The sequence below is a fragment of the Salmo salar genome, chromosome 04 (assembly GCF_965601325.2).
Source record: "Salmo salar chromosome 04, fSalSal1, whole genome shotgun sequence".
NCBI lineage: Eukaryota > Metazoa > Chordata > Actinopteri > Salmoniformes > Salmonidae > Salmo > Salmo salar.
Genome location: NC_138294.1, coordinates 23,764,107 through 23,779,106, shown reverse-complemented (window position 1 = coordinate 23,779,106; position 15,000 = coordinate 23,764,107). Strand labels below are relative to the sequence as shown.

The window sequence follows — 15,000 nt, the reverse complement described above, 5'->3', positions numbered from 1 at the left end:
ACATTCTTAAAATAAAGTGGTGATCCTAACTGACCCATGACAGGGAATTTTTACTGGGATTAAATGTCAGGAATTGTGAAAAACTGAGTTTATATGTATTTGGCTAAGGTGTATGTAAACTTCCGACTTCAACTGTACATATGTTCGATCTTAATTTGACCAGTATTGTCGCTGCAAACTAATCCTGCAGCAACAGGATTTTTACATTTAGTCCATCATTTTGAAAAAGGCTACATGAAAAGTGCAATACTGTTAATGTAACCACGTGTCAGTGTGGGTTTTCAGTCAATTTATGTCAATCATGTAGCTCGTCTGCATTCAGGAAAATTTGCAGTAACAAAAGAGTGTTCAAATTAAGATCCTACATCTGTATAAGGTATCCACAACAGAGTGAGTGTGTGTGTAGGTGCATACACTGTAGCAGTACTATCCTACCTATGCAATAGCAGAGCAGGACAGACAGCAGGACGGACAGTCCCACGGCGCTGAGAGCAGTGCATCTCCAGGAGCAGTACTTGGAGGACTTCTTAAACTTGAAGGCGGAGCGGGAGAGGGTGTTTCTGGGTAGGGGCCGCGTGGGCGGCGAGTAGACGGAGCCCGTTGCCATGGTGTAGCCTGGAGTAGCCGTGCTGAACAGAGGGGTCGTGCCGGTGCCTGTCTTGAAGAGGAAGTGCCTGGAGAAGAGGAGAGGAGAGAGAGAAAGAGCAGGAGGGTGAGTATGGAGACTGGACAAAGTAGGAGATTGAATTTAACTACATCGGCTACAAAGTTCTAGCCTGGTCCCAGATCTGTCTGTGCTGTATAGCCAACACCTATATAATGGTCAAGATCGCATAAATAGTTCTGGGACCAGGTTCCAGGTTAAAACACAATCAAAGTAACAGCTACAGTAGCAAATGAACTAGACAGTTAGTAGAAACTAACAACAAACAAACAAACACTTGAAGGCCTGTGAAGTCTAAAACAGGAAGCAGATGAACACGGAACAGACAAAGCATTCCAAAAATGTTATGGAAAGACATACAAGGACTGCTGTTTTCTTTGTTTAATAAAACGTCACCTTCCTGCAGTACAAGTAGGATTGCCTAAGAGACCTGCTGGCTTGAGGTAATTACCAAAGTCAGCTATTTCAATCAAATTAATTAGTGTGTGTGTGTGTGTTTCTACTAGAGACGGTGTGTGTGTGTGTGCATGTGTGTGTGTCATTGCTTGAACCAGGGAGCAAGCCATAGGACAGAGGGCTTCACTCTAGTTTCCAATCAGACCCTGGAGTGTGTGTGAGAGTGCTTTACTGTGTATGTGTGTGTGTGTGTATGTGTGTGTGTGAGAGAGAGAGAGAGAGAGGGTGCGTGAATGCCCTTGTTTGTGTGCGTTGCTGTGTGTGTGCAATTTCAATGAGAGTATGTGCCTACATGCATGTGTGTGTGTGTGGTGTGTGATTGCGCACCCTCACACACAGTAGCACACACCACACACACATGCAGGTAAAGCTGTTTCTCTGATTGTGAAGTAGATCTCAGTACATGAAACATTAAGTAAGAGAGAGAAAGAGTGAGACGGAGAGAGAGAGAGAGAGCGAGAGAGAGAGAGAAAGAGAGAGAGAGAGAGAGAGAAAGAGAGAGAGAGAGAGAGAGAGTGAGAGACTCCAGAGGCACAGTGAGCATCAGTACATTTTACTGAACACAACATTCTGTTGTTGAATGTTTCTTGTGTGGGGCTGTCAGAGAGAGAGAGAGAGAGAGAGAAAGAGAGAGATTTATATAAAATATTGAGTGTCATTTCCCCAAATTTGAAGTCCTTATTCAAGGTTTCAAAGACCTCTCTGATGAGAATAGGCTACCCGTCCTGTTTGGGGGAGGACGCTGAGAGCTGTGATGAAGGACAGTGTCTGACAGACCAATCAACCTGCACATGTCCTCTACTGTATGCTTATTGTTATTGTTCAATGTATGGTTATTTTGACCCTTGATTATTGTTGTTACTGTTGTCCCGTTGACAATTTTGATTCTTATTATCTTAATATTGTAAATATCCAAAGTAAGCTTTGGCAATATGTACATTGTTACGTCATGCCAATAAAGCAAATTAAATTGAATTGAGAGAAAGAGAGAGACAGAGAGACAGAGAGAGAGACAGAGAGAGAGAGAGAGAGACATAGAGAGAGACAGAGAGAGAGAGGGTGGGTGGGTGGGTGGGTGGATGGGTGGGTGGGTGAATTTAAGTTGTAGATCCGCACCCCGAGGGACAGGGATAAGTGTCGGAGTAGCAGAAAGAACGGATATTAAAACCAGGGAAGTGATTACTTAACACTTAAAAAAATCCCTCTGAGATGAGGAGTTCGTCTTTAATTTAGTTTGCTACTTCCTCGAGGAAGTAGCTCTCCCTCACTGAAAACATCTAAAACCCAACAAAGTGCGGGCCAGAACTGACAAACCCATCCCTGTATGTTTTTCAAATGTAAGCTTCATCCCTCCCCCTTTTTTCACTCGCCAACCATGCCAAAGCCCAATTTGGATTAGCAAAGAGAAAGGCCAAGGTAAGCAATTCTCCAAAAAAGGATTGGTTTAATAGTGTCTTTTGTCTTTCTTTAGACAAGCACACTGACAAGAATGAACCATCATGGAGACATTAAACAACCATGGAGACATCAGACAATGGGACAAACAGAGCTGATTCTCGCTGTGATAACCAGCCAGACAACACTGAGCCTTCCATCCAGTTACATGGTAAACGTCTTGCTGCTGTGACACACTGGGTGAAGTCCGGGATAAGATTGAGGGAATCTATGTGAGAGGGTTGGTAGACCAAAGAAGGCAGTAGCTATACAAAGGATGGCATTACAATACGACCCTAAGGCCCAGTGTCCTGTCTTACAATGTGTCACCAATAAAGTTGTTGGAATTATTATTATTTATTTTTTTTACATGGGATTGGACATGTGCGTGATGCTAATCCCTCTGTGTGTGTTTGTATTGGGCTCAGTGTTGCCAGGGGTTGCACGGCGGCTGGGGTTTGGCACCATGCGTAGAGGAGGACGACAAGCGGAGGGGATGGACACTCAGAGAGACTGAGATGGAGGCACGTACCCATCCCCATAGGCGCCTTCGTGGCACGCGGGAGGAAACACATCCATCTCTATCAGGTTGTCATGCCCGTTTTCCAGAACGGCTTGCTTTGCTAATTTTCTACATGAGGGAGACGGAGATACCAGACACATAACACAATTAGAGACGTGTGTTGTGTTGTGGTGTGTGTGTGTGTGTGTGTGTGATCAAAGTGTATTAGTATACAACACAATTAGAGAGAAGGGAAGACTTGAGGAGATCAGTGTTTTTGCCGACGTTATTAGTTTTGGCAGGCAGATACGTCGACACACACGCAGAGCGGTGGGGAGATAGTCACCCTGTGGACCTGTCTGGCAGACAGGTGTCACACAGACACACACAGCATGCAGGGTTGGAAAAACACGCGCACACACAGTTGCGTAAGGACACACACTCAAACTAGGTCCCAAAAGCACACTCTCAGCCACCTGAGCATGCACACACAGGCACACCTACACACACACACACACACACACACACACACACACACACACACACACACACACACACACACACACACACACACACACACACACACACACACACACACACACACACACACACACACACACACAATACAAGCCGAAGCCCTCGATCCAGATAAGTGACGCATTCTAATTTCATTTCTATCTCTTTGTGTATTTTTCATTTTCACTTCTCTTTCACCTCCTCCCTCCATTTCCACAGCGGCAGCGGAGAGGGGGATAGATAAACGTGTGATGATGAAAAGAGACAGTGGCTGTGCGATCTGAGATGGAGGGCCTCGAAGGGAGGAGAGAAGAGGAGAGGAGTCTTTTATTCCCTCCATAAAGCAGGCTGTTTATGGCGACGCTGGCAGAGTCAATGTGTTAAATTGAGATGTGGATAACCCTGTTATATAACCCTGCTATAGGCTCTTACAAACCCCTCTCCTTTCTCTCTCTCTCTGTGTACTAGTGGTGAGAACAGCCAATAAAATATACTGGAGCCAAACCAGGACAATAGTCTTTTACATGCTATTAGAGGGATAATAAGTCTCTCTATTTCTCGTGTTACATTTTTGAAATATTTTTTACTAGTTATCCTGTTTGATATTGATCACTGCACTGTTGGGTAGGGCTTGCAAGTTAAGCATTTCGCTGTACTTATGCATGTGACAAATACAACTTGAAACACTCCTTCTTCCTCTCCACCTCTCTCTCTCTCTCTCTCTCTGGTGAATTGTTCAGCTATAAGTCTTGACCACACATACCCCGACCTTAGTGACCTGTGCAGCATGGCAACATAGCCCTCCAGCCTTGACTGACCCTACTGACCTGGCCAAATGGAGATAGAACTGCTCTCTCCAGTCCCATCTCACTGCGGTGCACCCCTCCAACGTCACGCCACAACACTGAGGGTGTGTGTGTTGAAAAGAGTGTGTAAGCGCTTACTCAGATTTTGTGTTTCCTCGTATAGATTTAGATGCCTTAAATGCACTTTAAATAAAGTTTTATTTTGTTTGCTATTTCCAGATTGATGTAACACTTAAGTACGGTGTCCTACCGGTATAAAATGTTTGTCTAAAACGGTATAGTCAGTGAGCTGGTTTGTTTGGCTGTTGGTTTTCCTCACCCTAGTATTTTAAATTATTTTTGCGTTCACACATTGTTTTAGCGTACTGTAAAGCATTTAGCTCTCCAGGGTGCGTGACTCTCTCTCTCTGTGTGTGTGTGTGTGTGTGTGTGTGTGTGTGTTTACTACCCATTTGTCTTCTTAGACTTGATTTATATTACCCATACATACACTACATTGGATATGCGATAGGCACTTCAGTATTGTTTATGACCTTATCAAATTGCCAGGTGTCTGGATTGCATGGTTTATGTGCAACACATTCCAATGATATATTTCATATTTCATTTTGTGGAAAAGGGAGAGAGAGAGAGAGGTGGAGAGGTATTAAGAAAAAAAGTCATACATCAAATGGAAAATCGAAATATGTTTGTTTAAAAAAACAATGTGAGCGTTCTTATCAATTTCCTAATTAAAAAGACAATTCATTCGAATGAAAACGGATTCTGCATTTATGGGAAGAAATTGGGATACTTTTTAATTGAATTTAGCTACCTTATCCAGTTCAAAAGGCTCCTTTCAACCAAAACATTATCTTTGTTCGCTCGTATCAGTGAAAAGATAGAGACGAAGTCTACATGGAAACATGGCTGCATTTAAAAACATTTTTTAAACTATAATTAAATATTCGGATTAAAAAACCTGACAATGATAATAAAATCTTGACAAAGTTCAATGACTTCTTCCATGAGTATTGAAATCAAACGGCAACAGAGGATAGATATAATTGCTCTATCCATTCGATAGCATCTCTGTGCCCGATACCTACACTACGGGGCCAAAAGGGTTTCTCAGTGCTATGATAGTGGGCCAGCCATAACCAGTTTCCTTTGGCATAATGGACTTGTAGAGTGACTGCGAGAGCAAAGGCATGCATGTGGCGGGGGCCACCATTGTTAATTGACTGGAGGTGGCGTGACGCTGAGCAGCATTACCATGCTAATCCCCCCATATCTCCTTCCACATCTCCAGAGCTCTCCAACAATGGGTTGAGGAGAGAGACGCTAACATAAGCATGTGGCCATAGAGACAATAATATTAGCGTTAACATGTTGACATATATAAGCTATGTAAGCGTTAGCACAAGGCCATAGAGAATAAACAGTTTGTTAGTATTAGCATGACTCCATAAATAAGCTATATTAGCATTGATGTCCTAAACACGCTAATGTTAGTGTTAGCATTGAATCCCCGAGCTGACAAGTATAAATCTGTTGTTCTGCCCCTGAACAAGGCAGTTAACCCACTGTTCCCCGGTAGGCCGTCATTGTAAATAAGAATTTGTTCTTAACTGACTTGCCTAGTAAAAATAAAGGTTAAATAAAATAAAATATAGATGATATGTTAACATTAGCAGGAGGATAGAAAAGCAATATTAGCATTAGCATGAGGCTATAAGGAAAACATGTTAGCATTAGCATGCGGCCATACTGTACCATAGCTAGAACTAGCAGGTTAGCTACATCAACACATTCTATTGTTTTTTTCCCAGAGCATATACATCACATTGAAGGGAAGACATCAGGCTGAGCTACTTGGAGAAACTTAAAGGGGCGGAGGAATCATAGTTGTCGTGAAATCTAGGTGTTGAGTTGCAGACCGGGCTAATGAAAGCTGATCCAGGGAAAGAGAGGAGAAAGGGATGGAGGGGCAAAGGAGTGTGTGTGTGTTTGTCTATGTGATGTGTGTGTTTGCACGTGTCTCTGTGTGTCTATGATGTGTGTGTGTGTGTGTGCGAGTGTGTGTGTGTGTGTGTGTGTGTGTGTGTGTGTGTGTGTGTGTGTGTGTGTGTGTGTGTGTGTGTGTGTGTGTGTGTGTGTGTGTGAGACAGGCATGGGAGGCTGTCCTCTGACACAACAGGTGAGAATGATAATGAGTCACGGATTGAGTGATGAGGGATTATCACCTCGGAATGAGACCTTTCACCCTCCTCCCGCTCTCATCCTCCCATCTCTAATCTAACCCCCTCGAGTACCCACACACCCCTGTTCTATACCTTCATCTCTGCTCCATGCCGCGACTCTCTCTCTCTCTCTCTCGCCTCTCCTCTCCTCTCCTCTCCTCGCCTCTCCTCTCTCTAATGTTATCTACGTATCCTTCATCTTCCTCTCCACCCCTCCTTGTCCTCCACTCAGACCTCTGTCATGCTATACCCATCCTTCCCTTATCCCTCTCTCATTCACAAAACTGCTCTCAAACACCTGGGCCTCCCCCTCCATCCATCCATCCATCCATCCACTTTTTGACTAATTTAAAACTCAAAATCTCTCCACTCTCATTATGTCCCTCTCCAAAATCATCACTTCACATGTTCATTATCCTGACATAAGTACTATCAATCCACAAAAAAAGTACTATGCAATCCACAAAGAAATAAAACATGTCAAATTAAAGGTATTAATTTGATGACTACAGCCACAGGAGAGCAGAGTCTGACACCACGGCTTGACGAGGTTTTTAACTTTTTACTTAACCAGGCAAGTCAGTTAAGAACAAATTCTTATTTACAACGATGGCCTAGGAACAGCGGGTTTACTGCCTTGTTCAGGGACAGAACGACAGATTGTTACCTTGTCAACTCGGGGATTTGATCTAGCAACCTTTTCGGTTACTGGCCCAACGCTCTAACCACTAGGCTACCTGCCACAGTTGAAAGAAAGAAAGAAAAGTGAAGAACCCCCCCCCCCCTCGTATCATCAGCTCCATAATTGGCTTTCATGGGATGGTGATGCTGTAAATATTTGTACAAACTTTATTAGCGAGTCGGCTCGCGAACAGGACTGGAGAACATAGCCTTCCTTGTGTTTCTATAGATAGTCTGGGCTGGTGAGGTCAGGGGGCTGTGTGTGCGGGTTAGCTAAAGGCATACGACAGTTGGTGTGTGTTTAGTCTGAAGAGATTAACCTCAGTGTACATATGATATGGCGTCTGTCTGTCTCTTCTCTCTAGGAGCTATGAGTGTGTGCGTGCGCGCGTGTGCACGTCTCTCTCGCTTTATGAGCTAAGGAGGAATATGGTGCGAAGAATTCAAGTAAGAGATACTTTCAATAAATGAGAGACTTCAAGAAGCAGTTGATCAAGCCATTACAATGGTGTTGATCTAACTTTCTCATTTTCTCTACATGATAGTGGAATAATGTGTCTTTGATGAAAAGCTTGTCTCTCTGATATTAACTGAGTGTTTAAATGAAATAACCCCTGGGCTGTACGGACTTGCCACTCAGACTGAAATCCAGCCAGTGAAGCCGAGATGCAGCGTTATGTGAAGTTATGGATCATAATTATGATTTGTATGCATGTCTGTAACACGGTACAAATAATTTATAGAGACTTTTATTACAGTATTATCATTATTAATGTCATTTTGTACGATTTCAAATAGAGGTAAAATATTCACATTGTTGATATTGCTGAATGAAAAACCTGTTGTTGATATACTGTCATAAAAGACAGTATATTGTCATGAAAAAGAGCAGTTAATCACTGTTGGAGTTTATTGTCTTTCTGCAGGGGAAGTTTATAAAGCATTAGGTTTATGGCAAAGGCTTTAATTACAGTCTATTCTGGTAGGCTGATAACAAGGAGACATTTAAGTGACACACACACACACACACACACACACACACACACACACACACACACACACACACACACACACACACACACACACACACACACACACACACACACACACACACACACACACACACACACACACACACACACACACACTTCTTTCCTAAATCAGGGTTGTCGATCACACGCTGCTTGGGCTTAATCTCCTTGCTCTATGTTTAGAGTTGTTGAAGTTGTGGGGTCGGGATTCTCCAATGTGGAAATGTGTGACGTGTGTGTGTGTCGGGGTATATAAGAGGCAATCCTTTTGTTATTATTCACTGACCATGCTGAGAGCTGAGAGGACACACATAGGTGTGTATAGAGAGTCATTCATCTGCAGACGTGAGAGAGAGGTCTTTGAATGCATCAAGCACCACCATGTAAGTGGTCGATGACGTACACAGGTTCTAAGACTCACTCTTAGAACCTCTCAGAGAAAACTGAAGCTCTCCGTCACTGAGTGGGACTTAAACCAGACTCTATACAAGATCTCAATAGGAGGAGACAATAGATGAAGTAGCAAAGGTGATGGAACACTAGAACACTCAACACGGCTTTAGATGTATTTGGTGAAAAGAGCTAGCTAGCGTTAGCTATAGTGTCTCCTCAACAGGGCTTTAGATGTATTTGGTGAAAAGAGCTAGCTAGCGTTAGCTATAGTGTCTCCTCAACAGGGCTTTAGATGTATTTGGTGAAAAGAGCTAGCTAGCGTTAGCTATAGTGTCTCCTCAACAGGGCTTTAGATGTAATTGGTGAAAAGAGCTAGCTAGCGTTAGCTATAGTGTCTCCTCAACAGGGCTTTAGATGTAATTGGTGAAAAGAGCTAGCTAGCGTTAGCTATAGTGTCTCCTCAATAGGGCTTTAGATGTAATTGGTGAAAAGAGCTAGCTAGCGTTAGCTATAGTGTCTCCTCAACAGGGCTTTAGATGTAATTGGTAAAAAGAGCTAGCTAGCGTTAGCTATAGTGTCTCCTCAATAGGGCTTTAGATGTAATTGGTGAAAAGAGCTAGCGAACGTTAGCTATAGTGTCTCCTCAACACGGGTTTTCTATGTAATTGTCGTGGTGAAAGGCGCTAGCTAACATTAGCTATAGTGTCTCCTCAATAGGGATTTTATATGTAATTGTCTTAGTGAAAGGAGCTAGCTAACGTTAGCTATAGTGTCTCCTCAATAAGGATTTTATATGTAATTGTCTTAGTGAAAGGGGCTAGCTAACGTTAGTGTTCGTCTCCAGGGGATTTTCTCTTTATGTCCTCAGTATTAAATGAATATGTGAGTAATGGTGACAGAAGAGGAGGAGGATGGTTGAAGTGGGCTTATTGAGTTAAACGGTTATGATGGAGACTGTTCTCTAAGTGGGTGGTGGTGAGAGGGTATGTGCATCATGAGTGTGTGAGTAATTGTCATTATTTTAATGTACCCTATATTTACTGTACCCTATATATTTTAATGTACCCTATAAGTATATCTGGCTATATTATTTTACTATGGCTTCATTGTTGCAAAAAAAAGTATTTATTACAAAGAATATAAGAACTGAGCAGAGATGGAGTTTCCCTCAATCGCAAATCAAGCGCATCATTTCTAAACCAGACATTATTAAGCCAAAAAACGAAGCAAAAATGAAGCAATATTGTCGTGCAGCAAGTTGACTAAAGACCCGAGACAGCATCTGAAGCTTAAAAAAATGGGCATCTCTAGAACCTTTCTTAGACAACACCGTTATTTCCCTTAAAGATGCAGCTGTTTTTTATGTGATCTGTCAACTATGGAAATATTTCTGTTTTAAAAAAATGAATATTACACGTCATGCTGTCAATAACAAAATGATTTCTGTTTTTATATATAGGATCTTTACTTTGTTGCCAGGCCGACCACCATAGTTGAGAATACTAAAAGAGGACTTCACAGAAGGAGCCAACATGAAACAAGATGATGTACGATGAGATGATGTGTAGTAAAATACTCCTCGTCGGCAAAGTATGTTTCCAATAAAACCTTAAAAGGGATGATACCTGCTCATCAACATCCTCTGAAAGAGAAGGAGAGGCGTTGAAGACTGGAGAGTCCTCCTTCCTACCCTTGGATTATTACACTTTTCTTTCATCATTTCTTCTCCAGCCACAATGTCAAAAATGTCTGGTTTAGAAATGATGCGCTTGATTTGCGATTGAATTTGTGATGGGGGAACATTTATCAAATCCCACCGTCACATTTTGATCCTGTTTTCAGTACCGGGGCTCAAAACATTCTCTCTTCTCTAATTCTACGACTCCGGCTGCCAAGAGAGTTCACCGTTTAGTTTATTTCCCTGACAGGCTCTTGTGTATACACACGAAACACCACCGCTACCTCCCTTTGCACGCACACACACGCACACGCACACACACACACACACACACACACACACACACACACACACACACACACACACACACACACTTAGCCCGCATCCTAACTGGCACCCTATTCCCTTTATAGTGCACTACTTTTGAACAACATGATAGAGAATAGGGTGCCATTTGGGATGCAACCAGGAAGTGCTCAAATCCACTAGTGTGAGCCAAACGTGTTTAAAAGGTGCCTACAAAGCAAGTGAGAGAGGGAATCTGATACTGTGAGTACTCTGTGCTGTAGTGTTGGCCCATGCTGGAGCCAGAGCTTGGGTTAAAAGGCTTCCTACACACAGAAAGGGAGGATCCCTCTCACACACACACAAACACAGACAGACAGACAGACAGACAGACAGACACACACTGATGGTCATGGTATGGTGTTGTACCAGGGCTATCCCACTGGCTCTGAATTGACCACTGCATTCCTGTGTTGTGTTTTTTTCCTTCCCCCTGGGCCCTGTTGTCATGGTGGAACTGTATTCCCTGTAGTGGTGGGGAGTTTGGTTTTGGAGTAACACAAGCTTTAAGCCCCTCTTGTTAATAATAGATGTCTACATATTGTTTTGTCAATAAGAGATGAGGAGGACAGCCAAGGTCATACAGGAGGATGGCATGGACAAGAGGAGGAGGAGAGACAGAGAGAGTAGAGAGAGAGAGAGAATGAGGGACATATAGGAAGAGAAAATGGATGGCGAGGGACATGACGCCAGCAAGTCCCCGCCGATCTCCAGCTGCCCGACACGCCTGTTGCAGATGAGGTCTGGGGTTATGGTTGGTCCTGGTGTTGGAGACAGGTGAACCATAAATAAAAGGCCAGAGAGACAGAGAGGGAACGAGAGTGTGTGTGAGTGTGTGTGAGTGTGAGTGTGTGTGTGTGAGAGAGAGAGAGAGAGAAACAGGGCCTCCCTTAGGAGAGCCAGGTGTGTTATTCAAGGGTCCCTTTACACACTGTTTGGCCTGGCACTTCTCTGGTCATAAAATACAAAACTATACAGCCAGGGATTTTCACACACATATCACCCAGAGGCCCCCGGCCCTGCTTAACTCTACAGCTACACTGTCCTGTCCCTCCATCCCTCTATCCCTCCACCCCTCTATCCCTCTATCCCTCCATCGCTGCCTTGTAATGTTACATAGCCATGTCAGGGTTTTTTCTTTCATTCCTTCATTCTTTTTCTGGAGAAGAAGGGTGGGAAACATTCTGGACAGAAAAGGAGCGAGGTACAAATGGACTGATGGATCTGAGGTCGGGGTTAGAGAGGGAGCTCACAGAAGACTAGTGTCCCGTAACTTCTAGATTCAAACGCACACACATTCACTCTGGCAGCTACACACACAAGCACAGAAACACACACACACACACACATTCACTCTGGCAGCTACACACACAAGCACAGAAACACACACACACACAAGCACAGAAACACACACACATTCACTCTGGCAGCTACACACACAAGCACAGAAACACACACACACACACACACACACACACACACACACACACACACACACACACACACACACACACACACACACACACACAGGCACATAAAGAAACACACAGACACACAAAGACACAGGAGGGAGATTTGTTGTATTGTGTAACAATGAAAGCATGAATGAAAAGTGCAGGTAACTGTTTAAAACAGGGAGGAGGTAGAGGAAGAGATAACAAGGGAGGAGGTGGAGGAAGAGACCCATTAACACTAGAACACCTGAGCCAGACTGCAGTCTACTAATAATACAGCAGAGGCACAAATCAATGTGTGTGTGTGTGTGTGTGTGTGTGTGTGTGTGTGTGTGTGTGTTTAAACCTCTCTCTAATGTGTCCCTAGTCATTGATTGACAAGTCCAAAAGCTGTACAATAACACGTGAGAGGAAAGCCTTTGTGTCTGAGCGGGGTGTGTGCTCGCACTCTCTCTCTCTCTGTGTGTGTGTGTGTGTGTGTGTGTGTGTGTGTGTGTGTGTGTGTGTGTGTGTGTGTGTGTGTGTGTGTGTGTGTGTGTGTGTGTGTGTGGTGTGTGTGTGTGTGTGTGTGTATGTGTGTGTGTGTGTGTGTGTATGTGTGTGTGTGTGTGTGTGTGTGTGTGTGTGTGTATGTGTGTGTATGTGTGTGTGTGTGTGTGTGTGTGTGTATGTGTGTGTGTGTGTGTGTGTGTGTGTGTGTGTGTGTGTGTGTGTATGTGTGTGTGTGTGTGTGTGTGTGTGTGAGTGAGTGAGTGAGTGTGTGTTTGTGAGTGAGTGTGTGCTCTCTGTATGATCCTAGTTCTGAAGAAGACTAGAGTGGAGGAGGGTCACACTAAAGAAATACACTCACTGTACTCTCTGGTTTTGGATTGCTTGGTGAGTTTCACTGTGTTGAAACATCAGCACATGTTTGGGTTGCCATATTGGCTCTGCTTTGATTTGCAAGGTCATCAATGGGTATAGTTACTGGGTTGGCTGAGGTAAGGGTTGCCAAGTTGGCTGAATGTTACGTACGCATGCTAGTTTTCCCACTTTAACTAGTTTTAGTTTGCCCGTTTAGCTAAGGCATGGTTCCCAAGGTTGACTACCTTGCCAGATTGGAGGTTTGGGTTGCCAGGTATTCTCACAATAAAAAATGAGATATGTGATCACGTCTCAATGTAATCAAGGTATGAAATTATTGTTAATTCCAAATACAATCTATTTTTGGGTTTAGTTGAAGTGTATGAATAATTATAATTATGTTCTAGCCCCCCAACCATCAGCTCTGACAAAAATCGTCCCGCAGCTGAATTTAGTTGCCTACCACATGTTTTCAAGGTATGCTAATGTTATATTATAATCCATAATGGCTTTATTTAGAGCAACCTGTTACCAGATTTGAGATTTGGATAGCCAGGTTTGCTTAATTCATGTTTAATACAGTTGCCATGTATTTGTTTTTTATATATTGAAATCTTACCTGCTCTCCAGTGGCACATTGCTGCCCAGGACCCAGCTGTCCTGCAGCGGCACGGACTCGGGTGTGGTTTGCAGCTCGGCGGGGAGGGCGGCCGGTGGGGCCGGGCTGGGGTTACGGTTGCGGCTGCTCAGGGAGTTGTGGTTGAGCGCGGTGACAGACGGCTGCTGCTTGTGGGGAGGCGGGGCTGGCGGCAGCGTGGACTGGCCCTGCTGGTGGTGATTGGACGGTTGCTCTGTATCGGAGAGGACATAAGAGATGGGGAAGGGTTAGTGATTTGGGGTTTGATGAAGAAAGGAAAATACCTGTAACACAGTTAGTTACAGGTTTGAGAAAACGAAGATGACAGCCCCACACAAGAAACGTTCAACAACAGCATGTTGTGCTCAGTAAAATGTACTGATGCTCACTGTGCCTCTGGAGTATCTCACTCTCTCCCGTCCCTCCTCTCTCTCCTCTCTCTCTCGCTCGCTCTCTCTTCTCTGTCTCTCTCCCATATGCTACCATCCCTGGGTAATTAATCATCCCACTTAAGTAAACCTATCTGGATGAGTGCAGGCATCATTACAACACCAACATCTGGCTGCTATTACAACACCTACAATGATGGACTAAACCATTGAACACTCCTGCCACACACACACACACACACCTACACACAAACAAGCTCACGAACACTCAAGCCCCCCCCCCCCCCCCCCCCCCCCCCCCCCCCCCCCCCCCCCCTCTCTCTCCCTCAGTACTGCTCGGTTTACCTCAGAGCCTGAAAGATGGCCGTTCTAATACCGACAACGTCTCAGAGATGATGATTACAGGCAGTTACACACGAGGGCGGGGGGGGGGGGGGGGGGGGGGGGGGGGGGTGAAACTTGGGAAGACAAATGAAATAACCCAGTCAGAGAAACAACAGGTCACAACGAACCGTCGTTACAGGTTAGACCTCTTCTAGTCTGCCCTCAGGGCTACAGGTCTGAGAAGGCTAGTGGAAGGAGCAGAGAAGGAGGAGATGGCGGGAGTAGAGGAGATTTCAGCCATCTCATTCTCCTAGAGCGGTGTTTAAATGAGGGCGGAGTGAAGAGAGGAAGGAGAGGGGAGATTCCAGCTATTCTTCTAGATATTCTCCTAGCTCGCCGTGGAGACCGTCAGTGAACGATCAACAGCAGACGTTTCATTACGGTTCCTTAACTGAACGTCTCGTATCTGATTACGAGGCTGGTAGAACTAATGACCTTCACAGCCCTGCAGTCTACCGCGCTCTGCAGTGTTGTGGACGGCTCTTTTACAGAGCTACAGCAATTACCTCCTAACACACATTTGCTGTCACACACACACACACACCACTCACACACTCTCATAAAC

At 44.3% G+C, this 15,000-nt stretch overlaps 1 protein-coding gene across 12 annotated transcripts in view; it reads right to left on the bottom strand.

Moving 5' to 3' along the window:
* The window catches only part of LOC106602442 (teneurin-3), a 401,337-nt gene that overhangs the window by 123,193 nt on the left and 263,144 nt on the right, over window positions 1-15,000 (bottom strand). For 7 of the 12 annotated variants that reach the window (XM_082974188.1, XM_082974185.1, XM_082974186.1 and 4 more), the window contains 3 exons: window positions 13,645-13,876; window positions 3,087-3,185; window positions 436-674 (listed from right to left, as the gene is read on the bottom strand). In XM_082974188.1, coding sequence (XP_082830314.1) covers window positions 436-674; window positions 3,087-3,185; window positions 13,645-13,876 — 570 coding nt within the window. The remainder of the gene's footprint in view (window positions 1-435; window positions 675-3,086; window positions 3,186-13,644; window positions 13,877-15,000) is intronic. The other 5 variants (XM_082974187.1, XM_045716626.2, XM_082974189.1 and 2 more) reach the window with 1 other exon arrangement.